The 27,898-nt window shown below is 40.9% G+C and overlaps 1 protein-coding gene across 3 annotated transcripts in view; it reads right to left on the reverse strand.

The window, feature by feature from the left end:
- The window catches only part of INPP5A (inositol polyphosphate-5-phosphatase A), a 430,024-nt gene that overhangs the window by 169,890 nt on the left and 232,236 nt on the right, over positions 1 to 27,898 (reverse strand). For all 3 annotated transcript variants that reach the window (XM_073353963.1, XM_073353965.1, XM_073353964.1), the window contains one exon: positions 4,033 to 4,096. In XM_073353963.1, the coding sequence (XP_073210064.1) occupies positions 4,033 to 4,096 (64 nt within the window). The remainder of the gene's footprint in view (positions 1 to 4,032; positions 4,097 to 27,898) is intronic.

A 27,898-nucleotide genomic window follows, 5' to 3' on the forward strand; every position in this document is an offset into this window, starting at 1 on the left:
GCTGTTGGCTGGGAGCCCAGCTCTGAAGGCAGCACCCTGCTTGCAACAGCGCAGAAGTAAGGGGGGCAATACCATACCATGCCATCCTTACTTCTGCACTGCTGCTGGCAGCGGCTCTGCCTTGAGAGCTGGGCTCCCAGCCAGCAGCTGCCGCTCTCCAGCTGCCCAGCTCTGAAGACAGCACCACCATCAGCAGCAGTGCAGAAGTAAGGGCAGCAGTACTGCAATCCCCCCTACAATAACCTTGTGGACCCGCCAACTCCTTTTTGGGTCAGGACCCCTACGATTACAACTCTGTGAAATTTCAGATTTAAATAGAATTAAAATAGATTTAAATAATGACATTTACTATTTTTAAAATCCTATGACCGTGAAATTGATCAAATTTGAATTTGGTAGGGTCCTAAATATAGTGTACTTGGACTTTCAGAAAGCCTTTAACAAGGTCCCTCATCAAAGGGTCTTAAGCAAAGTAGGCAGTCATGGAATAAGAAGGAAGGTCCTCTCATGGATCAGTGACTGGTTAAAAGACAGGAAACAAAAGGAGGAATAAATGGTCGGAGAGGTTAAACGGGAGAGAGGTTAAACAGTGGGGTCCTCCCGGAATCTGTACTGGGACCAGTGCTGTTCAGCATATTCATGAATGATCTGGAAAAAGGGGGTAAAAAGTGAGGTAGCAAAGTTTGCAGAAGCTACAAAACTACTCAAGATAGTTATGTCCAAAGCTGACTGCAAAGATTTACAAAGGGATCTCACTACACTGGGTGACTATGAAATTCAGGGTTGATAAATGCAAAGTAATGCACACTTGAAAACATAATCCCAATTATAAATATTAAATTAGCTTTTACCACTCAAGAAAGAGATCTTGGAATCACTGTGGATAGTTCTCTGAAAAAATCTGCTCAATGTACAGCAGCAGTTTTCTGTTAAGAACCATTAGGAAAGAGAGAGATAAGACAATAATATCAGAATGCCACTATAATAAACCCATGCTCCACCCACACCTTGAATACTGGTCAGAAAAGGGCAACAAAAATGATTAGGGGTGTGGAAAAGCTTCTGTATGAAGAGATGCTTCTGTTCAGCTTAGAAAAGAGACGACTGGAGAAGGGGGTTTATGATAGAGGTCTATAAAACCATGAATGGTGTGGAGAAAGTAAATAAGGAAGTGTTATTTACTTCTTCACTTAACACAAGAACCAGGGGTCACCCAATGAAATTAATAGACAACAGGTTTAAAATAAACATAAGGAAGTACTTCTTCACACAGTATAGCATAGTCAACTATAGTATAGCATAGTCAACCTGTGGAACTCATTGTCAGGGGATGTTTGAGATTCAACTAGATCACAGCTTGATGTGGTGTGGCTGGAAGGAGGCAGAGAGACAGCTGATTCATGTTTGAACTGGACAAATGAAGCATTGAGCATCTAAGGGTACCTTCCCTCTAGCTGGCACAACCAGTATCTATTTACTTTTATATTGGTTATCTTTCGTTTGATTTCTCCTTACATTGTAACCATTTTCTCTCTCTCTCTCTCTCTCTCTCACACACACACAGACATTCACTCACTCTCTATCCTTCCTTTCAAGGCTCTACAACAGCAAATAAGCTGTCAATCAGCTGTGAATAAATCCAGACAGCCCCTCTTCCCTGGTGTAGATGTCACTTCACTCCGCCAGATGTCATTAGAGCTGGACATCTTTGATCTATGACCAGAGGGAGGGAGGTTTAACTGGAACTGAGAGCTAAAGCTCTAGTTCTGTACTGCTGGTGCGACGAAACTGCAGGCTCTGAATCAGCTGGCAGATACAGTTCACATACTACTGATGCACAAAGCCCAATCACATAGAAAAATGAAAAAATAGTTGTGACTGCTGTCATCTCACAATATAAATGTAAGTTTCATAGGTTTATTCATTAACCCCTTTCTCTCAAAAATACAGTAGATCAGTCCGGGGCTAAATGTTCAGTGTGGCGATTGAGGTAGTAAGGAGCAGAATCCCAAGTATCATTAACGAAAGTTGTGCACCTGGCTTCCTGTGCAGTGTATTGAGAATTTCTCTCACATAGCAGTCCTGCTCCCAGTTCATTTGAATCAGAACACTCCACATTATTGCTCCATGTCTATTAAACTGTTTGAGGTGGGGAGAATGGCTGGAAGCACAAGCTGACCTCTCATTAAAAGTTCCTTCATCACTATTGCATTTTACAGTGTTCTCTTTCAGAAATAAAATATGAAGAGGCACTGACAGAATATTTGAAATTTTCCTTGGGCATCAGAAAAGATGATGAGTAGAAGGATTTATGTTGGCTAAACCTCAAATTGCAATATCTACAGAACTGCTATTCAAATATTTCACCAAGGGAAGACCCTATACCCTCAATTACATGAACAGAGGCAATCTGTCTCTTCGGAGAACAAAATTAATGAATCTGTACAATTGAGACAATTAGTTCACTCCATAATTATTACAGCTTCAGTGATGTTTCAAATTAATGTGATGCAAGATGTAGAATTAATTTGATCCAGCTCAATGACCTAAATGCAGACAGTGCACAACTAAAAATAATGTAAATTTTAAATAATCTGTTTGCATATCCACTTTAAAGAAGCATTAGAAGTAACTTCAGCCAGGAAGTGATTACATACACTGACTTAAATATTAGAAGTATCATATCAAATTATTAAAACTTCTGAGATTTACAAAAAATTGCCACACGAAGGCAGAGTCTATTGTTAAAAAAAATAATGACACTCTTCCCACTAAAAAGAAAAGGAGTACTTGTGGCACCTCAGAGACTAACAGACTACAGCCCATTTCATCAGATGCATGCAGTGGAAAATACAGTATGACAATTTTATATACACAGAGAACATGAAACAATGGGTGTTAACATACACACTGTAACCAGAATGATCAGTTAAGGTGAGCTAATACCAGCAGGAAAGAAAAAAAACCTTTTGTAGTGATAATCAAGATGGGCCATTTCCAGCAGTTGACAAGAATGTCTGAGGAACAGTAGAGGGGAAAAATAAATGTGCGGAAATAGTTTTACTTTGTGAAATGACACATCCACTCCCAGTCTTTATTCAAGCCTAATTTAATGGTGTCCAGTTTGCAAATTAATTCCAATTCAGCAGTCTCTTGTGGAGTCTCTTTTTGAAGTTTTTTTGTTGTAATATTGCGACTTTTAGGTCTGTAATCGAGTGACCAAAGAGATTGAAGTGTTCTCCGACTGGTTTTTGAATGTTATAATTCTTGATGTCTGATTTGTGTCCATTTATTCTTTTACACAGAGACTGTCCGGTTTGGCCAATGTACATGGCAGAGGGGCATTGCTGGCACCTGATGGCATATATCACATTGGTAGATGTGCAGGTGAACGAGCCTCTGATAGTGTGGCTGATGTGATTAGGCCCTATGATGGTGTCCCCTGAATAGATATGTGGACACAGTTGGCAACGGGCTTTGTTTCAAGGATAGCTTCCTGCGTTAGTGTTTTTGTTGTGTGGTTGCTGGTGAGTATTTTCTTCAGGTTGGGGGGCTGTCTGTAAGCAAGGACTGGCCTGTCTCCCAAGATCTGTGAGAGTGATGGGTCGGCCTTCAGGATAGGTTATAGATCCTTGATGATGTGCTGGAGAGGTTTTAGTGGGGGCTGAATGTGACGGCTAGTGATGTTCTGTTACTTTCTTTGTTGGGCCTGTCCTTGTGGGTACTCGTCTGGCTTTGTCAATCTGTTTCTTCCCACTGACCCACACTATTCGTAAGTGCTAAACAAAATTCTGCCACAATTTTTGTAAGGCAATTACCACTGCCTGCCATTTAAGGTCCTGCTCCTGCAACTGATCTGCACTGACGGACCTCTGCACCCATGTGGAGTTCTTCTGAAGTCAGTGGGGCTCTGTATAAGGCTTGAAGGGTCCAACCACATGGATTCGGATTAAAGAAAGCCCTAGATTTTTCCTGATATGAAAAATGGTGAGAAGTCTTTGACAATTACTGACTTTTAATTTCTGCGCTTACCTTTAAAATCAAACTGGTAGATGTTTTTCAAGGATTCATGAAGGAAGTAAAAGCTTCCTAGAGCCTGTAGAAAAACAAAAAATAAATAGCAATAAGAATAGTCTGCTTTTAGTAAAAAACAAAATTGTGATACAGCTTTTCAAATGCAAAAACTAAAAGAAATTAAATATCAGTAATTAAAAATACTACATTTGATAAGTAAAACATTTTCAGTAAATCACATGAAAATAATTGAGTTCTTTATTTGTTTTTATTTTATTTATTTGTTTCTTTTAAGTTTAATAAGCAGCTATAATGAAGGCCATTAGCAGTTTACCTAGGGCTGGTCTAGACTACACAGTTAGGTCAACATAAGACAGCTTATGTCCACCTAATTATGTCGTGTCTACTCTACAGCCTTGCTCCCACCAATGTAAGTGTCCTTCTGCACAGACATAACTACACCATCTCCCTGAGAGGTGTCAGGCTTATGTTGGTGTAGTTAGGGCAGTGGTGGGCAACCTGCAGCCCATCAGGGTAACGCGTTGGTGGGCCATGAGACAGTTTGTTTACATTGACCACCCGCATGCACGGCCCCCCACAGCTCCCAGTGGCCGTGGTTCACTGTTCCCAGCCAATGGGAGTTGCGGGAAGCTGGCAGCTCCCCTTACCCCCACTAGAAGCCCTAGCAGCTTCATACCCTGCTTCAAGCTGGGAGCCAGGAAGAGAAACTGGGGGGAAAAGCCCAGGCAGCTTGGGACTCTGCTCCCAGCCAGGGAATGGGGAGAGGAGGGGAGGGGGCAGCCCCTCTGGAGCCCGGGAGCCTGTGGGGCAGCCAGGCTCCTGGCAGGAGGCTGCCCACGGAACTGAGAGACCAGTCTCCCCACACTGCCCTTCTTAGGTTGGTGGAAGTGCTCCTGGTGAGGATGCATACCACCGACCCAAGGAGGGTAGTGTGGACATGCAGCACCACAGTAATTACTGCAGTGGCTGTAAATGGATCTAATATAGGTTGATTTACATTTCTATCATAGACATACCCTAAATTTGCTAAGGACACAAATAGTTAATATACTTTATAAATATCAAACAGACTTAATTAGTGATTTTAAAAAACAACTTAATAAGTACATCACACATTCAGAAATAAACGTATTAAGAGCTCTCCTCTGGGCGGTGCTAAACACCTTCATCTGCCATTGAAATAATCCCCGTATAGTCTACTTTATTATTGCTCTGGATTGCAGGTCCATCAATGACTGCATCCTTGCAAGAGTCTGCCAAACAGTTTCTGCCTCATATACAGGGCAAAACAAATGTTTTTGGATGCAGCGTGGACTGCAGGAATGATACACAGTGGTGGGAGTCCTAAAATCTAATCCTAGATAAGCCATTTTCTCACTGGATAGTGCAGAGCAAATCACATTTCCTCTTTGTAATAATTTCCCATCTGTAGAATGGGAATGTGGCACACAGGCCCATTGGTGCCTGATGGCAAAGGGTTCACTGCAACAGCAACTTCTAACAGACCTAACAAACTCACTACATCTAGCTCACCACTTTCACAGTATTTATCCATAAAGAATATCATGTGGGGTCTTAAATGAAAGCCAGCACCACTGGTTATGAATATAGTTGAAGATGTATGTACTGATACTATGTAGGAGTTATGTATATATGATGGAAATATGTTCTTACAGTTTGTATGAAGGTGTTAACAGAGGTGAAAACTGGTTTCCTACCAGACCAGAGATGTTTCTCCATCTATCTGTTGAAATGTAAATTGAGTATTATCTCATTAACAATCACCAGTCTGAGCAAAATGAAGATGAAGGATTGTGAGATTTAACAGGAAGAGAAGAACAGCAGGGGAAAAAAAGCCTTATCTGGGGGGTGCATGTCAAAGGTTTACTGGGCTATAACTGGGGGACAAAGAAAACAGCTTGTTATTTTGCACCTAGTAGGAAAATGAACAGTGCATTTACCTTAATGAAAAGTGGATTACAACTTGACTGAAGCATTGAAAAAGGTTTTGCGTGAAAGAAGATTGCTCTAGACAGGAGGTTAGCCTGTTAAGTTTAGTCTCTAGAAAGTGTGTACTGATGTTGTTTTATATGTAACCCTTCTGTTTCCGTTATCTTTACTCACTATCTCTTGAATCTTGATCTTTGGTAATAAACTGATAAATCTTTCACTATAAATATATCTGAGTTCTGTGGTATTATACAACAAGCTAATCCTGAGTTGAATCATTCAAGCTGGTAAGTACACTATTCCCTTGGGGACAACATACCTGGTATTACTGTGAGTGTTCAGGGGATGGGGGGCTAAACACTACAGGGGAATGCTTCAAAGGGGTACGCTCAGGGACTGGGGTGCATCTATTCTTAACCTCCAAGGGAAAATAAAGACTGGCATAGGCCAGAGGAGATTGTTTGGGTGGCTCATAGCTGGAAGGTATCAGGGACTGGGCACCCAGTTAAGCACAAGCAAGCCTCCCTCTTGCTGGAGGCAGGGGTGGAACAAGGTGACTCAGAGTCCTGGGAACCCCGAGAACTATCAAGGGGTAATAATTATGTATCTCACAGGAGTGTTGTAAAGATTAGTTTGTGCTTGTACAGCTCTTTTCTATTATTGAATGTTTCAGTAATAACAACCATTGTATACAGATGATTGCATGCTATTCCATGCTAATATTTACAGTAACATTGTCATTTGCATAAAGACCACACTTAATTTTATTAATTTTTAAAGTATATATAGATTACTAAAACAGTAAAATACAGTACCAGTATGACAGGTATTTCTAGGGGCCATTAACTGTATCAATTGTCTGAGAATATTACTAAGGATAATATCACCCATAACATAATTCAGCTTCCCATAAATCTTTGGTTGCCAGAATGCTATAATTTGAGGAGCACTGAAAGCTAATTTCTCAGTTATCAAGTCCTTCTGCTACTTACAAACTAGTAAAAGTTGTCCGCCACACTCCAAAGAGCATTTTGCCAAACATAATACACAAGTAATGTCAGCCCCAGTGATCTTAGATTTTGTGTAACTGGAGCAAAACTTGGTCATCTTTTTAGAAGCATAGGGTGCAAGAAAGGTATAAACTGACCTGGCTCAGGCAAAATTCAACTAATCTGCTGCTGAAACCAGCTTCAGAATTTTGTTTCAAAATAGAGAGTTTTCATAGAGAATGAAATCTGCTGATTGTGAAAAGCTTCTCTTCATCAACATGCAGGAAGTCTCCTAGCTATTTAAAGAGATTGATGTATGAGCTACCAGTAAAACAAGGCTGAATAACTCAAGCAAACACTGGGGGAAGAAAGTTAATTCTCCAGATTAGGTTTGCTTTGCCATACTCAAAATTCTGTGCTTCTAATCCTGGCCTAGTTTTATAATCTATCCTCTTTCATTAAGAGCTTTTTGTTTTTAATTACCATTATATACATATCATTGTGCCAAAAAATATTCTCTAGGGCTGGGATTTTCAAAGGACACTAAGGGAGTTAAAAGAAAAGGAGTACTTGTGGCACCTTAGAGACTAACCAATTTATTTGAGCATAAGCTTTCGTGAGCTACAGCTCACTTCATCGGATGCATACAAGTTCATCGGTGCCACAAGTACTCCTTTTCTTTTTGCGAATACAGACTAACACAGCTGTTACTCTGAAACCTGTCATTTAGGGAGTTAAGTGTCCAAATCACACTGGAATTCACTGGGAGCTGCATGCCTACCTTCCTTTGGCTCTTTTGAAATGTTACAGGCTACATCAACTACTGAACTCCCATGCTCCAACAGTCACAATAAGTAGTCTATGATTCAGCTAAGCAAATAAACATACCAGTATACGCATTCCTTTTCAGCAAAGCACATAGGCCCCTATTCAGCAAAGCAAAGCAAAACATTTAAGGACATGCTAAAATCCATCCCTACCCTGCAAGGCATTTTGGCCATGGATTAAGGAAAGCATCCTTATTCACAACAGCACTTAAGCACGTGCTTCACGTTAAACATGTTCATAAGTGCATGAGGTCTCAATTCAGGAAAGCACATTAATGCTTAATTATGGGACTTAATTGTGTACTTAAGTGCTGTCCTGAATAGAGATTGGGACAGAAAGTCTGGGTCCCTGTCCATAATTCATAGTTCATGACAAAAGGAAAACTGAAAAGACTGTTGAGGGTAAGAGGGTTCCCAAGAGGCCTGACCAAAACTGGCTAAACCAAGCCTAGCAGTCTGTAAAAGGCAGAATTTGAGCTCAGGCATTAAGAATTTGATTACTGGTTATTAATCATCATTAATGAGGCTTTGTACCCTCAATGGTCCATCTTCTAGAGAAAACGTTAAGGATACACATACAGTTGCATATATATAGGTGGCACAGACAGCAACAAGTACTGTTAAAGCTTCCCATGACTTTCTGTTATAAGAACATACATGTTCTCCATTTTCTGAGGCCCCAAGTTTAGACATCTTGGGTCTGAGTTGCAGAAGTGCTGAGCACTCAGAACTGCAAGTGAGATAATGGAAGTGCTGCTCTGAGCATATAAAGTGAACTATATAGAATGGGGATAGTAATACCACCTCTCCTAACAGGATGGTGTCAGGACAAATTCATTAATGTTTGTAAAGAATAAAGGATAAATAGAAAAAATGAATTCAATAGTGAACCCATTCAAGTGAGCCAATGGATGAAGCAGAGGTCCATGGAAATGACAGTATTTGCTCATGTAATTAAAGACTATCATAATGCATACACAGGGGAGCTGAATTAAGATACAATCTTAACTCTGGCATTTCCTAACCTCTGAGTGCCTGGATTTACAACCTTAGCATTCTTTTAACATATTGTTGGGTGCATAATCATGTATATATATGAGAGAGAAAGAAACAAAATTGTCCCCCTTTAAGTCAATAATAGTTTTGCCACAGACTTTACTGGGGCCAGAATTTAACCCACAGTGGTGGTTTTTTAATTTTTTTAAACTTTTACCCATTTCTATAATTTGTCTTCTTCTAGTTAGTGATTGGGGGTTGAAGACATGTTAGCAGTCCATGAAATATCAAGAAAGAAAATATAAATCTGCATTTATAAAATCTATTAATTCTACTTCCCCCCAAAGTTCAGGAGTTCCTTGCTGAGTTTTCAAATTTCTTGGCTAAGTTAAATAGAAGCAGTTCAACTGAAAAAAACAAGAATCCTTGCCATTACACGAAGTCTTAATGACAAGTTTAAGAGAACCAAACAAATAGGATGATTTAGTTTTATTTTGCCTTTTTACTTCTCTACTGACTGAGATACCTTCCCTGACAGAGTAGTGTTTTGGCTCAGTGATTGCTGCATTATTTATGAGAAGCTGCACATTTAGAGATTAAACATTTGCTGATTTGTCAAAAGCACAAACATGAGGTCCTGCCCATCTCCTTGACATATTAGTTCATCCAACGGAAAACACTGTCACACATTTAATTGATGAGTACACTTCCTTGTGACCCAGGCAACCTGCTCCAGAGTTGGGTTTTTTTTTTTAATGGAGGTGGCAAATAAGAAAAAGCAGGAGACATTCTTGTACAGGACTCAAGGTTAACTATTCTGCAACAAGGACAGATTGCCAGGAAAAAAACATTCTGATACAAGATATATATATATATAAAAAAAAAGGCTGACACCTGCTATTTAATTTCTTAACTTAATGGAATTATATTAGCAATTAATAAAAAGGAGATGCTACCTCATGGCTAAACTTTGATTATATTCTGGCCTTTGGCTTTTTAAAACTGCGGGACATTACTCTTAAACAGTAATATGCTTATTGAGTTTTTTTGCTTGTATAGAAGGGTTTATCTTACCTCCCTCATTCATGTAGATAAAATCCCTACCCAGAATCACATGAAACCCATTCTAGCTGTACTTGGAGTATAGCTAAATCACACATGAAAATCTCTTCGCTAATCTTAATTACAAATAAGTAATATAAAATAAAAAACAATGCTGCTCTTAAGGAATGGCATCAAACAAATATCACCACTCAAACAATTTATTTTCAGAATATTTGCTGTAAAATTAAGTTGACGTGAGGTTGGCCGAAAATGGGGACAGCAGTCTGACATTAGTTTGCAACTATATCTCGAAACCGTGGTCCGGACTCTGATATCCTTAATCACAAATCATCCCATTGGAGCAAGTGTGGCCATTTTTGGAGTAAAGTATTACTTGGTGTGAGTAGGGGTCTCACAATCTTTCCCTATATTATTTAATTTTATTATATGGTGCCAAATTGTGATATACTTAAAATGTCACCCACCTGCATCAATGGGTGAGAGAAATTGATGGGGCTGGCAGTGATGGGGGACAGTCCCAATAGCAAGGGAGGGAGGCACTTGCCAAGGGCCCTGTACAGCAGTGGTTCTCGAAGCTGGTCCGCTGCTTGTTCAGGGAAAGCCCCTGGCGCGCCGGACCAGTTTGTTTACCTGCCACATCCTCAGGCTCGGCTGATTGCAGCTCCCACTGGCCACGGTTCGCCGCTCCAGGCCAAGGGACGTGCTGCCCGCCCTTCCCACAGCCCCCATTGGCCTGGAGCGGCGAACCGCGGCCAGTGGGAGCCGCGATCGGCTGAACCTGAAGATGTGGCAGGTAAACAAACCGGTCCGGCACGCCAGGGGCTTTCCCTGAACAAGCGGCGGACCAGCTTTGAGAACCACTGCTGTACAGCATCTTTCAGGTCTGTTCCAGCAACCCACCCTAACTAGGAATTGGAACCTGGCCTGGCAGACACTGTGGGTCTAGCCGGTCACCTGTTTAGGGAACTAGGAAGGAATTTTTTCTCCCATGGGCCAAACTGGTGGAGGATCAGGGAGTTTTTTGCCTTCCTTGCAGCACCTGCAAGCCACAGTGGGTTAAGCAGGAACGTGCATGGTAGCTCACGGAGGTACTGGGGTGGTGTTGCTTACTCACTGCAACTCACAGCTTGTTTCATGTGCAGTTAGGGGAATAAAATGAACAGTTCCAAGAGGTTAAAGGTCTGGGATTTCAGTGATGGGCCTTGGGCTCGTGACACGTTGGGACCTTGGGGCCTTTGTGGGCTGAGGTCAGACCTTGTGCTACTCGTGGGTCCATGTCACTACTCTGCCACACCATCTTTTCCCCTCACAGGAGAAAGGGTGATAGGACTCATAGAGAGCTGAGTCCTGGGGATAGGTTGAGGAAAGCCTACTCCATGTTATGTGTTATCTGGTAAGGAGCCCTATAATCCTGGAGCCAGTTACAGATTATGGCAAGGAGCCCTGTAACCCTGGTGCCAGACACAGGTTATATGATAAGGAGCCTTGTAACCCCCGCGCTGGAACCTAATAAATGCCTGGTATAGGAGAGTATGGGTGCGTAGTGCCCCTCCCTTGTGCTAACAGTTTAATAAAAGTTGCAGCCTGCTGCTTAATTCCACGTATGTGTCTGACCTCATTTTGCTGCTGTGTCCACTTCTATTGAATAGTATCTAACACCCTGAGTTGTCCTATTGAAATCAGTGGGAATAACTGCCGAGCCCACGAAAGCTTATGCTCTAATAAATTTGTTAGTCTCTAAGGTGCCACAAGTCCTCCTGTTCTTTTTGCTGAGCAAAGAACTTCTCAATGGAAGGGTATTACGATCTAGCCCTTACATGGTCATTTATTTAGAGAAACTAACTTTACAAAGCTGACAACACAAATACAAATGCAACATGCAATGCTCTGAATCTGATCTATGTCACAGACGAGAGGCTATATAAAGCAGTGGATGGAACCGCTCTTACTTATTTCACTTGGTGAAGTATCATGATTAAGCTACTGAGATCCACTTGTACAAGGAAGTAAATTTCAGACTTGATCTGAATTCACTAAAATACTAAAATGAAAACTATGCTTTGTGATGAAAATGCTTGCTCTATCAGAAAAAGACAAAAAATAAAACTATAACATGTTTCCTCATTAGTCCTGTTTTCAAATGTTTTATAGTCAACTCATTTTTTGTGATTTAAGTCCCAACTGTGTAATCCAATGCATGATCCGCAGCATCAAACCTCTGCTTTGACTGAGGCTGAAATTAAAATACTATTTCTACATCATTCCTACTCTGTTCTCCAGCATCCTTCATAGTATCAGCACATCCTTGAGGACATTTGAGGATAGTGGTGCTGTTTGTTACTCTTTGGGTATATGAAGACATTGGTGCTGCTTAGCCAGCAGGGGGAGCATCAGAGTACTATGTTACACACACAAAAACCACATTAACAGAACATTAAGTAGACAAAGTCAAGCACTCAAAAGTCAGGAAATGCCAGGATCAAGGTTGCCTGTGCAACCTTAATTCAGCCCCTTGTGCATATCCAGTATGATAGTATTTAATTACTTGATCATATACTATTTCTTTGATAAGACCCCTGCCTCATTCAGTGCAGAGGATGGATAGTTCCCATTTAAGAAGAAACTGTTTAATAGTTTGTATTCTGTTCATTGTTCAGGGTGTACCACAGCTTCCGTTGATTTCAGCTGCAGCTGTGAGTGCTCAACACTTCTGCAAATCAGACCCTAGGATCTCATGTCAGGCATCAAAGAATGATGTACACACAATCAGTGACCACCTACGAAAAATGTGGTTTAAGTGACTTGACTAGCATCACATAGGAATTCAGTGGCAGGGATAAAATCCAATTCTCTAGTGCAGCACTCAGCTGTCTTAACTATGAAACCATTCTTTTTCTTCCAGCAGCTCCCCGTCTCATTCAAAACTTCTACAACAAATGAAGCAGTGGTACTACAGACAACAGTCTCCTTTACTACACACCACAGATTCATCTCCAGACCAGGTCCTAGTCTGTGTACTGAATCAGAAAGAGTTCCTGTGGATAAAATAGTATGTGATCATATAAATAAAGACTGTATCATACTGCCTACACCAAGTGGGGGTCAAAATTAAGTTGCACAGGCAGCCTTAATATGGTATTTCCTAACTTTTGAGTGCTTGATTTTACAACCATAATAGTCTTTTAACTTAGTTGTATGTGTGTGATTTCCTAGGGTTTTTTAAAAAGTAAACTGAAATAACAAAAAATCCATTTTGTGGCATCATATTGGCACCCACATGCATCATCAGCAGAACTGGAACCTTTAGATACATCACACTTATCTCTCTGCCTCTTGATCTGATGGAGTAACAGATAGTGGTAATAGACTGTCATGCTGTATGTGGAACAGCACTAGTGGGGGATGGGACACCTAGCCAGTGGGTTTCACAGCTATTTGCTGGGAACAGAGGCATGATGAGACCTACGTGTTCTGTTACAGACTCTGGAGCAGCGTGGGTTCTAGTGGGCAGAGACTTGTCTGTCCATTCTCCCTGAGCATGACCAGTGGCAGAGCCCAGGGTGATGGGCCACTGGCGGTGGCCTGGAGAGCAAGCCTGCCCCAAACTCACCTGGCAGTACTGGTTCCTGGCCGATGGGGCTGGGCCAGATTCCCCACTCTGGGCATCATTATGGAGGGGCAACTGGGCCAAATCTGCGTGATTGGCATTGCGACCTGGTTCTTGGGGTCACAGTGGCATGCACCCTGTGCACCATGTCACAAAACTCAGAGTGGGGAGCCAGGCCCAGCCACTACCAGGTGAGTGCAGGGCAGTCTCACTCTCCAGCCTCGAAAAGGTGCCAGACATAAACCTAAAGACTGCTGGGCTCCCAATTTCATTCCCAGTCACCTTCCCCAACTCCTCCTCCCCAGTCTCTTTATCTAGCCAGTCCCAGTCTCACCTATACATGCTCCATGCTCCCTCTCTGTGCCCCCTCCCCCACAGTCTGGCACTTGTCCTCTCTGCATTTGAATCAGGCAGCTTCCTCTTCCATGTGCTACCTGGGCCCCGCAGGCTCAATGAGAGCATAGGAGAGACAGTCTCGCTGTTCTCAGTTCAGCTGCCTGGACCTGAAATGGCCCGCAATATGCCTGAGCTGTAAATGCAGGGAAAGCCCTGTTCAGCTGCGGGGCTGCAGCATGCCCAATGTGGACAGAATCTTCATGAAACTTAGCTACTAAAATCTAGTAAGTATCTACTGAACATATGTTAACTGTTATTTTTAAGGTTTCAGAGTAACAGCCGTGTTAGTCTGTATTCGCAAAAAGAAAAGGAGTACTTGTGGCACCTTAGAGACTAACCAATTTATTTGAGCATAAGCTTTCGTGAGCTACAGCTCACTTCATCGGATGCATACTGTGGAAAGTGTAGAAGATCTTTTTATACACACAAAGCATGAAAAAATACCTCCCCCCACCCCACTCTCCTGCTGGTAATAGCTTATCTAAAGTGATCACTCTCCTTACAATGTATATGATAATCAAGTTTGGCCAGATTTTCATGGAGATGGTAAAAGATATATCCCTGCCAAATTTCAAGTTTCTGCTCCAAAGATTGGGGGTGCTAGATATTTTCAAAGAAAAAACCCTCAGAATTTTTTAACATGGGCAAAAGAACACATTTCCCCCTATTCTCATGCTCAGCAATGGCTGAAGTTAAATAAAAAAAATCAGACTGAGGCAGACACCTGGTATAGAAAATTTCAGCCCAAATGTTTGAAGTACGGCAAAGTTAAAAGCAACAGAAATCAGGGCCTTATACAGCATTGGGAAGTGTCAGGCAACCTTAAAAATAAGCAGTGCTATCTGCCCTGCCTATAATATTTAAATAGTGGATAGTGCGAGTTTTTCTTTTTTTCTCAAGTCAGACGGCGAATTAAAACCATCTCAAAGTACATTTGGAATCTAGGGGCCTGTCCTCATCAGACTAAAATTTTTAAAAGCAAGTGAAAATTTCAGCCTACATTATAGGACTGTGAATCCTTACTGTTCCATCACTTATGACAGTTAAATTTAGACGTAAGTATATATGCTAGCAAGGACCGAAGTGACATCACAGTTCCTTTCTATTTACAGATGCCATGATTGTATCAAAAAGAATTGATATTCACACTCAGGCTACAAGTTTACTTTCTGAAGGTGCTGACTTGTTTCATGCATTGCTCACTTTTACAGCTTTAATCTTATTCTCTCTAAAGGATTTTATAACTGATATGTAGAATTACACAGCATTTTGTTTGATTTGATAATCAATGTTTGTAGCATTAGTAGACTTTCAGCTGATAGTGCACATAAAGGATCACTGGTAACTATTAAATAATACCTTACAGGTTCTCTGTCAGGTTTTGATTATGCCAACATGAAAAGATGTGTTTTGAGTTGGGATATAGTACAGTATACGCAAGTATATTAATTCTGAACATACCACTCACTGGAGGTAAATGTTAATGGAATGGAAATTATGGTTATCACCGCCTTCCGTATTCAAACAGACTTAATCAGGTTTATGTACAGAAGTGGAAACCAATAAAAACGATGGAGTGTAGATATGCTATCCACTGCTCTGATTCTAGGGCAACTTAAATGCAAAAAAGGAAACTTTTTTCCACAGCTTAAATCATGGATACATCCTTTCCTAGATCAGGTCATGTTGATTCCACTAGAGTACATCAACAGCAGTTACACATACAAATTAAAACTTCAGTACTCTGGTTTATTAAGCTGTTTCAGGAACTTATTCACACTCTATGCTCAGCACCGTTTTAAGAGAAGGCCCAACTAACTGTTGTTCAGCAGTAATATTTACAGAACATTAAGCACTTCACAGAGAAACTGCATAGCACAAATAGAGATTACAAAGGCACCCACATTTTTAGGCCCAAAACATAACTCATCTTTTGCAACTGTAAGCTACAGTAGGAAACACATTTCTTATTCTAAATTGGTGGTTATTCAATTGATCATTTGAGCAGTTAATAAAAACTAAAATAAAAACAGTTCGTAGTGTAGTGTTGTCATAAATATAAAGGGAAGGGTAAACCCCTTTGAAATCCCTCCTGGCCAGGGGAAAGCTCCTCTCACCTGTAAAGGGTTAAGAAGCTAAAGGTAACCTCGCTGGCACCTGACCAAAATGACCAATGAGGAGACAAGATACTTTCAAAAGCTGGGAGGAGGGAGAGAAACAAAGGGTCTGTGTGTCTGTCTATATGCTGGTTTCTGCCGGGGATAGACCAGGAATGGAGTCTTAGAACTTTTAGTAAATAATCTAGCTAGGTATGTGTTAGATTATGATTTCTTTAAATGGCTGAGAAAAGAACTGTGCTGAATAGAATAACTATTTTTGTCTGTGTATCTTTTTGTAACTTAAGGTTTTGCCTAGAGGGGTTCTCTATGTTTTTGAATCTAATTACCCTGTAAGATATCTACCATCCTGATTTTACAGGGGGGATTTCTTTATTTCTATTTACTTCTATTGTTATTAAAAGTCTTCTTGTAAGAAAACTGAATGCTTTTTCATTGTTCTCAGATCCAAGGGTTTGGGTCTGTGGTCACCTGTGCAAATTGGTGAGGCTTTTTATCCAACATTTCCCAGGAAAGGGGGGGTGCAAGTGTTGGGAGGATTGTTCATTGTTCTTAAGATCCAAGGGTCTGGGTCTGTAGTCACCTAGGCAAATTGGTGAGGCTTTTTACCAAACCTTGTCCAGGAAGTGGGGTACAGGGTTTTGGGAAGTATTTTGGGGGGAAAGACGCGTCCAAACAGCTCTTCCCCAGTAACCAGTATTAGTTTGGTGGTGGTAGCGGCCAGTCCAAGGACAATGGGTGGAATATTTTGTACCTTGGGGAAGTTTTGACCTAAGCTGGTAAAGATAAGCTTAGGAGGTTTTTCATGCAGGTCCCCACATCTGTACCCTAGAGTTCAGAGTGGGGGAGGAACCTTGACAAGTGTATTCTACACAAACAGCGCACAAACACATTAACTAAGTAAATTGTAAGATGCAGTCAAAGAAGTGTTGTTACATACTTTATATCTTTAAAGAAAGGTTTATTTATTACACATATTTATTGTTCAGTTTACGTAATGCACCTGCCATTTACAGCAGAATTTAGGAAGCACACTGGTCAACAACAGCCAGAAAACTAAACTCTCCCTAAAAAAAACTGCTTAGGAAAACGTCTGAGAAAATAAAGTGCGCTGTTGGTAATCAAACGTGGGTTTTGTCAGACTAAAAGAGAAAGCAATTCCAGAACTGAGGGCCTTCCACTGAAAATACATTGATGTATAAATCTGATGACTGTCAGTTTGATCATCTCAATGTAAGCGGGGGAATAGTCCCGGTATCGTGGAGAACTTTCCTAGCTTCTGCACTACCCCGGAGAACTGGGCTATCAAAAGGATCTGAGTCCTCGCTCCCACTTCCTTTACCCAGTGGCCTCCCAGCCCTTGAGGGCTCCCCTTCCACTCTCCTGTCTGGCAGAGTCCTCGTAACCCCAACAAGGCTGGGCCCAGGATTCCTGGGGGCTCGACCCCCAACCCTGCTGTGATCACCTAGGACAGGGGCTAGGGTGTCCCCATTCCAGGGTACTCTCTCTGCACTGGGCACTTCTCTGACCCACTGACGATTACATATAATTTAAAGCAAATGCAAGTTATTTGATCACCAATTAATTTTAAAAAGAATAAGGAAAAATGGGAAAGGTTAAAGGAAACCCATCAACTCGCTCTGTGGCAGGGAACATCACAAACAGTGTCTCTGGAATGTCAGGGCAATTCACAGTCTGGTAAGTCCCAGGCCTCCTTCTCAGGCCCTGGCTGTGCTGCAGGGATGCTGTGGGTTGGACACTTGCTCTGGTGGTGGCCACACGCTCTCAGACTCTAAGTGGTAGGACCCTTCTTCCCAGTGTCGCCTCCGCCCTGTCGGGGTTACGATCCAAGCCTGGCCTGCAGAGCCTCTTGGCTGAGGTGTCTCCCTGTGCTGGGCCCGCTGCCCAGGGTCCCCCTCGCTCTCCCCAGCTGCTCACCGCACCCAGCTCCGGACTGCTCCAGCCCCAGCTCCACCACCCTGTCTCTGCACTGCTGCTGCTGCTCTGCCTCCAGCTCCCTGGGCTGCTTCTCTGGCCCCTCTGGCTCTAGTTGCTGCAGTTCTGCTCCCAGGACAGGTCTGCTCTGCAGGCTGCTTCTGTGACTCTGCTCCCAGCACTGACCTGCTTCTTGGGCTGCTTTTCTGGCCCCTCTGGCTCTGGTTGCGGCAGATTTCTTCCCAGAGCAAGTCTGCTCTCTCTGGGCTGTGCCTCTGGCTTTAGGGCTGCAGCTCTGCTCCCAGGACAGGGTCTGCTCTCTCTGGATCTGGTCCAGCTCTGCTCCCCAGCTCAGCTTGGGATCCTGCTTTCTCCTTAGCTCGGCCCCACTCTGTCTGACCCAGGCAATTCCAGCTCACATGGAAGACGGGACCTCCCTGGCCTCCTGACTCCCTGATTAGCCTGCCCGCCCTGTCATTCAGGTCGACCTGGAGCATTGGCCTTGTCCCCATTGTTCCTGGGGGCTGTCAGTCTTAGGGTCCTTATTCCCTATCAACCCTTCCCCCTTTTTTAGTACTGGGAGCTAGCAACTAAAACACCTCCACTGAATGTTAGTAAGGGGGCAACAGTCCCCTTACATCAGGTAACCTCATTTCTCAGGATAAGGCACAGACAGAACAAGATAGTTTCTTAATAGATACCCAGGACCCAAACCATAAAGGTATTCTAAATAAAAGCCAAAACTTTGTACTGAACAGGAAATGACTTGGGAGACAGTATAGAGTCTGGGGTACATGTAATGTGCTCCCAGAGTGAAACCAACTCAGGAGGCAGGCAGCTACTGTCTTCACTAGCTGAAGTTTCCACGTGGTCTTCATATATAGGATCAAGAATACTGCACTGTAGTAATCCAATCTCAAAGTGTTATGCATGGATAATTTACAGTGAGGTCTGTATCAGAAGGAAAAGCTCTTAACCTTCTAAAACAAACACATACGGAATTAAGCAACTTGGCCCTGCTACTATATGAACATTCAGAAGCAGTTAAGGAGCCAGTGTGCTCCCAACATTACCAACCGGGGGGGGGTGTTGGGGGGAGACAGCAAACGAGGCGTTCAATTGAAGGGGCAGCTGTTTTTTCCACCATTTCTTCAGTTCCTCCAACAACCCACCAGCATCAGAGTTACCTTGCCTGGGTTAAATTTCAGTCAACTAGTTCTCATCCACGCCCCAGGCTCAGCCAGACACCCAGAAAGCTGAAATCCTTTCTATTGGTGTCAGATGACACCGAGATACAGAACCAAATGTCATCAATATACTGACCCCATTCTGTGCATATAAGAGCTAAGTATTATCATCACCCTCATCATCTCCCATAGTAGTCTCACAACACATTGAGAAAGAAGGGTAAAAGAGTGGAGAGGGAAACCTACAGGATAGTTCTTTGGGGCAGACGAACAAATACTCATTCCTCCCCTCTGGGCATTTTCTAAACAAACAAACAACCAGACAAACTCATAGCAAACAGCCACATTTCTGCCAGTGTCTGTAACTGTGTTAACACCACCTTGTGGTCAAAAATATCAGAGGTTCCTAAAAGATCTAAATAAAGCAGCAACACGGCCTGATCTGAGACCTCCAACTTAGTTCATATCGGCCACCTTACCCTTCCATGATAAATGACTTTCAGTCTCCACTAGCTGGGGCAAGATCTGAATTGATGGATTAGAGAGAAAATACTCTGTACCAACCCAATGAGTCATCCAGGCCCTTCCATATCTATCTATATCTATATCTATACACACACACACGCACAACAATTTTACACACCATGCCCACAGAGATATTATGGAGTCACTGCTAGTGGTTCTGTAGTCATTCAGAATTCTATCCAAAGCAGGGTTTAAATAGCTTGTCTAGGCATGAAAACAAATATTGATCATAACCAAAACTGCACAACTTACTGTCAGAGTAAAAAATTAATTTTCTGTAAAGTTATACATAAATCTAGTAAGTGGCTTACTATTTGAAAGGAGTTCAAAATGAAATTTTAAGGTTGGTGTTTATTTTTTCTGACCCCCGCCGCCCGCTCTAAACTTACAGATAAATGGCTTTGTTTTTAACACCTCAAACTCCAGATGCAGCTTTAAACAAAATATCATACATAGGAAATTAGAACAACAAAGTAATTAGTAATCTTTTGTGAGAGAAATGAAGAAGCCTAGAAAGAGGAGTTCAAAGCTCCATAAAGCACACTGCGGGCTTTCAAAGATCTCAGGGACATCCCAAAACAGACACCTTTGCCAGACATGCACCTAAAAGGAGTGCAGAAAGAGAGCCCCACTGCCATACCCTGCCTAAAGTCTGCAGCACAGGAGCTCCTCCAAGATGCATAGATGATGATTTGTAGGAAGAGAGGTGAACCAAAAGGGAGTGTGGGCTGTGTAAGAAAGGATTATGCTCCCAGCACATATTTTGGCTGTAAAATCCTAGACATTCTTTCAATACACCCATCACTAATTATAGTCACACAGCCAAAGATACCATTATAGATTTCATAAGAATTTATAAATATGGCACGTGTGTCAAAATTCAGGCTGTTATTGGAATGTGCAAGGTGATTTTCTTATGGCAATGTTGTCATTAACCAAATGTCTGCATTTCAAGGGTAACACATTATTTACACAAACTACTGTTACTGATCATTTCCATTCTTTTTAACGCTTAAGGTTTTTACTTTTAAAGTTTTGGTAACATATTTTGCAAAAGGATAATATAATTCACTACAGCAATAAACTGTAAACTAGTGTATTTTTGTGGGTGATATACACACATCTATACATACCCATAGATACACATTTGAGAAAAAATAAGGTAGTTTAATTTATATTAACGGTGCTTTACATATTATGCTTTTATTTTGCCCATAATTTGTTCCCAAATGTCCATTTTAGTCTTTAATTAACCTTTAGATATTCAATACAATATCATAAGTCTATTTCATGATTCCACGCCAAATGGGTAGTTTGGATTAATTACTCCTAACAGTGAGACTGAGCTGTAGCTCACGAAAGCTTATGCTCAAATAAATTGGTTAGTCTCTAAGGTGCCACAACTACTCCTTTTCTTTTTGCGAATACAGACTAACACGGCTGCTACTCTGAAATCAGAGAATACTGTAGTCTTGTTGCATTACACATTTGGCATTACAAAAGTATCATTTTTTTGATTATATAGAAATCCTAGTATAAAAATCTGCCGAACTCTACACCCATAAACGTTTTTTTAATAGGTGTTGACACAGGGCTTTTAGAAGTACGTCATTTCTATTGTATAAGTTTAACACTCAAAGGAAATGCTATGTACAAAAGTTTAATTACTGTGCAGAGTAAACATTTACTGCATTACCTCAATGAATGTGATAAAGCCAATATTATATTATGAAATTGCTTTAAATAAATTTAAAATAAATTGCCAATGATGACACAGAAACTGTAATTCATGTAGTCATAAAATCCATAATTAGCTCTAATGAATATTTAAAGTCAAAGTTCAACCCAACTTTTTCAATGTTTAACCTACTATATCAATATAGTTCAAGGAATCCATTTATCATTGAACATGACAATGTCTGAATATTAATTAGCACGGGCCACTGCTGACAGGAAGTCCTTATCTCTTACAACCCTTTTGACTATAGTGCATGTCAACAGTATGTTTGTCACGTCTGATATTATTGATTACCTGCCTGTTTTGCTAAAAACAATTAAAATATTTTACATATTTATAAACCTGACTATCAAGAGTGCTTATTAATTTTCCATTAGTAAAATGCAGTCTATTAGCTGCCATATTTCAGTCAGAGAAAAAGAACCAAATAAGCAATTGCAATAACTCTAGACGAGAAGACAATAATTTTACATAAACACATTCTTATGGGATAGCAAGGGGGTTACTTTGTCCTGTTTCATTTGCTTAGCAATGAAATTGGATAGTCCTCAGATGGAAAATTATTACATAGGAACCCACTTTTAAAAACAAAGTCAGATCCTGGCTCTCTTACTTTCCTTAAGGAAACTCTGAAGGAAGACATTTATTTATTTTTTACTGATAATGAAAAGTATACAAGGATGTAAGTAACACTGCTATCTTTTCGTATGGAGTAAAAATCAGGGGTTGCTCTGAGAGGACATAGCGGAACCCTGTTACAGTGAAACTTGATTTCTATTGCCAAATTCTGGTCCAATAAATGAATAACCCGTATGCCCGTGCACAAACTCTGCTTTTGCAGTATGGTGCACCTGTATTTTGGCCAGCAGCAGCCCCATGCACCCTTCACTTTCACTGAGGAAGCACTCAACACTTTCCACAACAAGGTGCACTACTCCTGCCAGGTACAAAAATATTTGGTGTGGGAGGGTGTGCATAGGCGTCTCTGGTTAGGGCACAAAAACAAACAGACTGCACACCTGGCTCTGGAACACCCTCCACAGTTCCTGTTATATAGGGTATGTATGGAAACCTTCTTGTGGAACTTGCAGGAGCCAGGCTTGAGTGAAAAACTTCTGCCACACACTCCTGCTGTGGTTAGGTTTTCTGGTAGGCACTAATACACATTGACAGTAATAATTAGCACTAATATAGTATTTTAAAACAATCTTTTAATTATGTAGATGGAAAGCTCAATGCACTGCAATTCCTGTTATTGTGAACCTTCACTGAAGCTGAAGTTGTTCTGTGCAATAAATAAATAAATAAATCTGTGTATGACAGTCTAATTTCCATTTCAATTCAATGGAACTACTCAGGTATTTAAAGTTAAGCACATGCAAATATATTTGCAGGATTGGGGCTGTACATTGTTTAGCCATGAAGCAGTTGCTTGTATTACCACCATGTTTTTATATATATATATATATATGTGTATGTATTTACATTAATGAAAATAAAAGCAATTCCAAACTCCTATTAGAAAAACATATAGTGTTTACTCTAATTTGCACAATAGTTGTGACAAACTACACAGAAACATCTATTCTAAATTAGTTCAATTAACTCTTAGAATGTAATTCTGACATAATTTTCATTTTCCAAGAAGTGAACAAAAGAAGTGATGTAAGAACAGGCTGATTCTACTACATTTGACTAGAAAATGACAAAGTAACTACAAATAATGAGCAATATAAAAATATATATTTGTCAACTGTGTTCATAGTCCACTTGATCCAGTATGTCTAAATTAACACTCAATGTCTATTACTCATTCAAGGTGGATAAAACTGACTGGATACACAGATCAACTCATTAAAAAATAATCTGTCACTTTTTATTTGCAAACAGATGAGGTGTCCAGCAATTTATCATTTCCTGAATTAGACTTATCAGCCAAAGTACATACACTTAAACTGCTATTGTGCTTTTTTCGCATGAGGCCTTGTCTATTTGACATGTAGACATTTGGAACTTAAATGGACCAAACAATTTCTAACAACACAGAAGTTATTTCAGAGCCATACAACTCCGATATAAACTTTAGTATTTGAATAATTATACTTTTAAGGAGGTGTAAAAATACAGTAGACTCCAAATATCCAGTGACAAATTCACACATTAAAAAACAGAGACATGAAAAAATGAAAATAAACGGGGCCAAAAAGGTTGGCTACTAACAACTACAGTTTACAGCACATGTATGTTCAGAATCCCCATCGTAGACAATTTTGATAAAGAAGGAAGAGAGTTCTGTTATTTAGCATGGATTATGATATTACATAGGTAGTCTATTTTTTGTATTTATAGCTTCAAATTATAGAACCAACTCACACAAAAATTATAGATAGTTCATATACTATTTAATTTTTTCATACATAAGTTTTCATAATGTGAAACGTAAAAAAAAAATCCCACCAAGCTATGTAAATCAGAGCCCCATCCTACCAAGAGCTACTTGCTTAACTTTATGCATGTGAGTAGCCCCACTGACTTAAATGGGACTGTTCAGATGGCTAAAGTTATACTTATGTGTAATTTATGACAATATTTAGGCTCAGGATTCTATTTTTTTCAACCATGAAATCTAAAAGAATGGCGCATGTCATAATATGTGCCTAGTATCTGTCATAAAGGACAGCCTACAAGATCATATTTTATAGCAGTGTACAACTGGTTGCATAGTTGGAGCCCTAATCATGGACCAGGACCCCATTGAGCTAAGTGCTGTACAAACACGTCCCTAACCCAGAGATTTTATAATCTAAGTGTAAAACAAGAGACAACAAATGAATCAAAACATTTTCCCCAGGAACAATTTCTCAGTTAAGTTCACGGGGTGAGGACCATATAGCCCTCAGCCAACCAGATGGTTGTGCACAGAGGTGGTGAAAAAGAGGTGAAACAATAAACCATCCAGCAACTGAAGGTAGTGCAGGATGTGGTGGCCCACCTGGTAACTGGAGTATTTTACCTCAAGCATATTGAGCCAGTACTCCCCCAAACTGCACTGGCTACCTGTATGTTTCTGGGTGAAATTTAAGGTATTGGATTTGACCTTTAAAGCTCTATGTGGCTTGTGAGCTAGTGACTGCCTCTGTCATTACACCACTCTGCTGTAGTTGAGATCAACACAGGCTCTGCCTCTGGAGCCCCACTGGTATAAATAAATAAAGGCTGCTGGCAAGGTGTTCTCCATGAGCACCCCACAGCTATGGGTTTGCTCCCCACATGCCTTGGTCTGAAATTGCTCCAATCAGTTACAAAGCTCACTGTTTCCCCTTGACAACCGAAGGTGAGGGTGAGAGTGGTAATAATGGTGTAGAGTGCAGAACTGTTCATAGGGGAGAGGGATTTGAGTTTTTAAATTGCCAGGCTCCCGACTGCTGAATTATTGTGATCTGTTGTGCGGCGTTTAGAGAGTATTTTTACATTATGTCCGGGGTGCTGCCTAGAGCTTATGGATACACTTTTTAGCATTTCTATAAATCCAAATAAATAACAGAAAAACCAGTGGAGACCCCACCACCCACCCTCTTCACACAACTCTCCTCCTGCGGCAGGCCTCCTCTCATCTGAAAGTTTCTTTTTGAGGGAGGGAGGGAGGAGGCTCACGGCCTTGTGTTTACAGAGAGGACAGGAGGCTGTTAAAACACCCCTGGCAATTTCAAAGGCACCTCCTCCATTTTCCATATCAAGTCTCCTCTTTCCATTAACTGATTTTCTCTCTGTGGCTGGTTGGTGTCTCCAGAGTATGCCCCCTGGTGGACTGGGGTGGCCCTGCAGGCATCCCATCCTCCCTTCTCTCCTGGGTTTCCCAATAACTTTCCACAGTCCAAAGTACTTAAAAGAACAATTCCCCTGAGGGGAGCAGGGTGTGCATTTAATTTGCTGAATCTTTACAAACAATTCTTTTAGCCCAAACCCTGGGATCCCTTGACTATGGGGAAAAGCCCTCCTTCATGAGGCTGAGCTCTGCTTCAGGCCAGCTTCTCCCAGATGGCCCCTTTAAATTATCCTTAGCCAGTTCCACCTGGACTAGCAGCAAAGTCTTTCAAAATAGACTGCAAAACATGACATAACAAAATTTGTTTCTTTCCAAGTATCTCTGGTGCTTGTAATCTTCCAGCCTTCCTCCGTGGCTTGGACATCAGGGCTCAACACATCAGTCCTTTCTCCCCTGGACCGGGAGAGGAAAGGGGCCCTTCCCCAGCTAATGTCTCTCCTGGAGGAAGGAAGAGGCAGCTTCTATACTGCCTTATTTCCCAGACCTTGTCATGGTTGGGTGACAGATAGGGGAGCCTTTCCCTCCCTACATTACAAAGCTCCTGATCGCAGGTCCTTATAGAAACAGGAACCTGGGTTTTACCCAGACTATTACCACAAGACAACTTCCTTTCTCCCAGCATCTGCCTCTTCCATTCCCAAGGCCCTCATCTGCTCCAGAACTCCAGAATTGTAAAGGATTATGACCTGGAACAGGATTGGCTGTCCCCGGTCCCCACAACCCCTTAAAGGGGACAGACCACCCTATTATACTCCCCAATCTCCCTCTCTCTTCCCCTCGCCCCCCCCACTAGATTATTTCCTTCTGATTCCCTGTCCCTGACTCCCCAAACTGATTCTTTGCCCAAATCTTTGAGAAGTCCCTTATTGAGCAATATTAGCTACTCATTGTACCCTGCATTCTTCTTTTTCAGAGGAACTACAATCTGTTTCATCTTAAGAGTGCATCTACACTAGGATTCTGCACCATTTGTTGAGGAATGGAGGATGCTGCAGTGAAAATGGGACGCAGGTATTTTTACCATCGTGTCATCAAACCTTCACGATATGATGCTAAAGACTGCTGCACTCATTTTCTAGTAACTCTTCCACCATTGCTAGCACCAGTGGGACTTCATTAGTGTTAGGCAAATGGTGAGAATAGTCCTAGTATTGCAAAGCCTAATTATCGTGTGTTTTATGATAGAAATTTTAATGGTGAGCACTGTAACACCATGTTCTGTATTTTGTGAAATCTAATTCTTCCAGTGATGAATTCACATAGATACTGGTCAACAGTTCCAAGTCTCCCTTTTATACCCACATTCTTAATTAGCTCCTATTAGTAAGAAATAGATCCAGTTGTTTTTGAATTCAAGTTTTTTTCTAGGTAACTACACCTTTCTGATGTTACTTCTGGCTATGTTTGTTACTGAACAGATAGGTAGTTGAAATCTCCCATGCAAAATACCCTGTACTTTTGACTGCATAAGGTTGGTCCAATAATTTCCAATCCTGATGAGTCATATCAAATTATCCAGTGACATTTCTCCTTTATTTTTCATCTCTTCTATCCACACCCAAAGAACTTTACTGATGCAGTCTACCTTGTGTTGTAATTTGCTGGCAATGTAAATACCCTTGACATGTAACACTATTCCTTCACTTTCCCTTCCTCTTTATTTCTCCAGCATAGTTGTGATACATCTATAACCAGGGCTTATTAAGCTATTAATTAAGAATAATATTCACTACATCCAATATTTTTGTATTTGAATCATTCACAAACCATGTATTTATTATTCATAAAAAAGTATTCATGTAATACTTTCAATAAATAAAAAGAAAAGGAGTACTTGTGGCACCTTAGAGACTAACCAATTTATTTGAGCATAAGCTTTCGTGAGCTACAGCTCACCTCATCGGATGCATACTGTGGAAACTGCAGAAGACATTATATACACAGAGACCATGAAGAGACTATGAAATATTGTTTCATGAGTCCCACTGACTTTTGATGGGACTTAGGAGCCTAGTCCTGGAGTCATTACAAAGAGACCTGCCAACATCCCCCTCTCTTTGAGTGGAATTCAGCTCAAGTATTTCCACTGATTGTAGCTGTCAGTGGGTAAACTTGCAAAAGCACTTAAATCACATTGATTTTGATTTTTATGATTTAAAGACAATTAATGAACAAAATGTGTGCTCTTGTATGAACTTGAAACATTTCTAACACCTTCCATGTATACTTTCTTTGCTATATAAAAGTAGCAAATGCAAATTCACATTCCATTTTCAAAGAGTTTTTACGATTCAGTTCTTTAAAAAGAACTGAACAAATTAATGAATGAAATTACAACTGTGCATAAAAGTATTTGATAAGTAAATGAATAATCCATCTGCCATCTATTGCAATGCAAAAGAATGTCATCTATGCCTTTTGATACTAACAACATTCAAACAAGAGCTCTAACATTTTAAATTTTAATCAATTCAGTAAAATCACAAGTTCTTCTCCTTAAATAGATATTACTTACAGATATAACCCATGGACTAAAACAGAATATTCAATAGCTAAGAAAGGGAAAATGTTAATACCTTACAGTTAAGAAGGAAATGTTATCTAGCCATCAGAGCAGGACTCTTGGATTCTATTCTCAGCTCAATCACTGGACTTACAGTGGAATCTTGAACAAGTCACAATCTCTCTATTATTACTTAATATTT

Source organism: Lepidochelys kempii, chromosome 7 (genome assembly GCF_965140265.1).
Source record: "Lepidochelys kempii isolate rLepKem1 chromosome 7, rLepKem1.hap2, whole genome shotgun sequence".
Classification (NCBI taxonomy): domain Eukaryota; kingdom Metazoa; phylum Chordata; order Testudines; family Cheloniidae; genus Lepidochelys; species Lepidochelys kempii.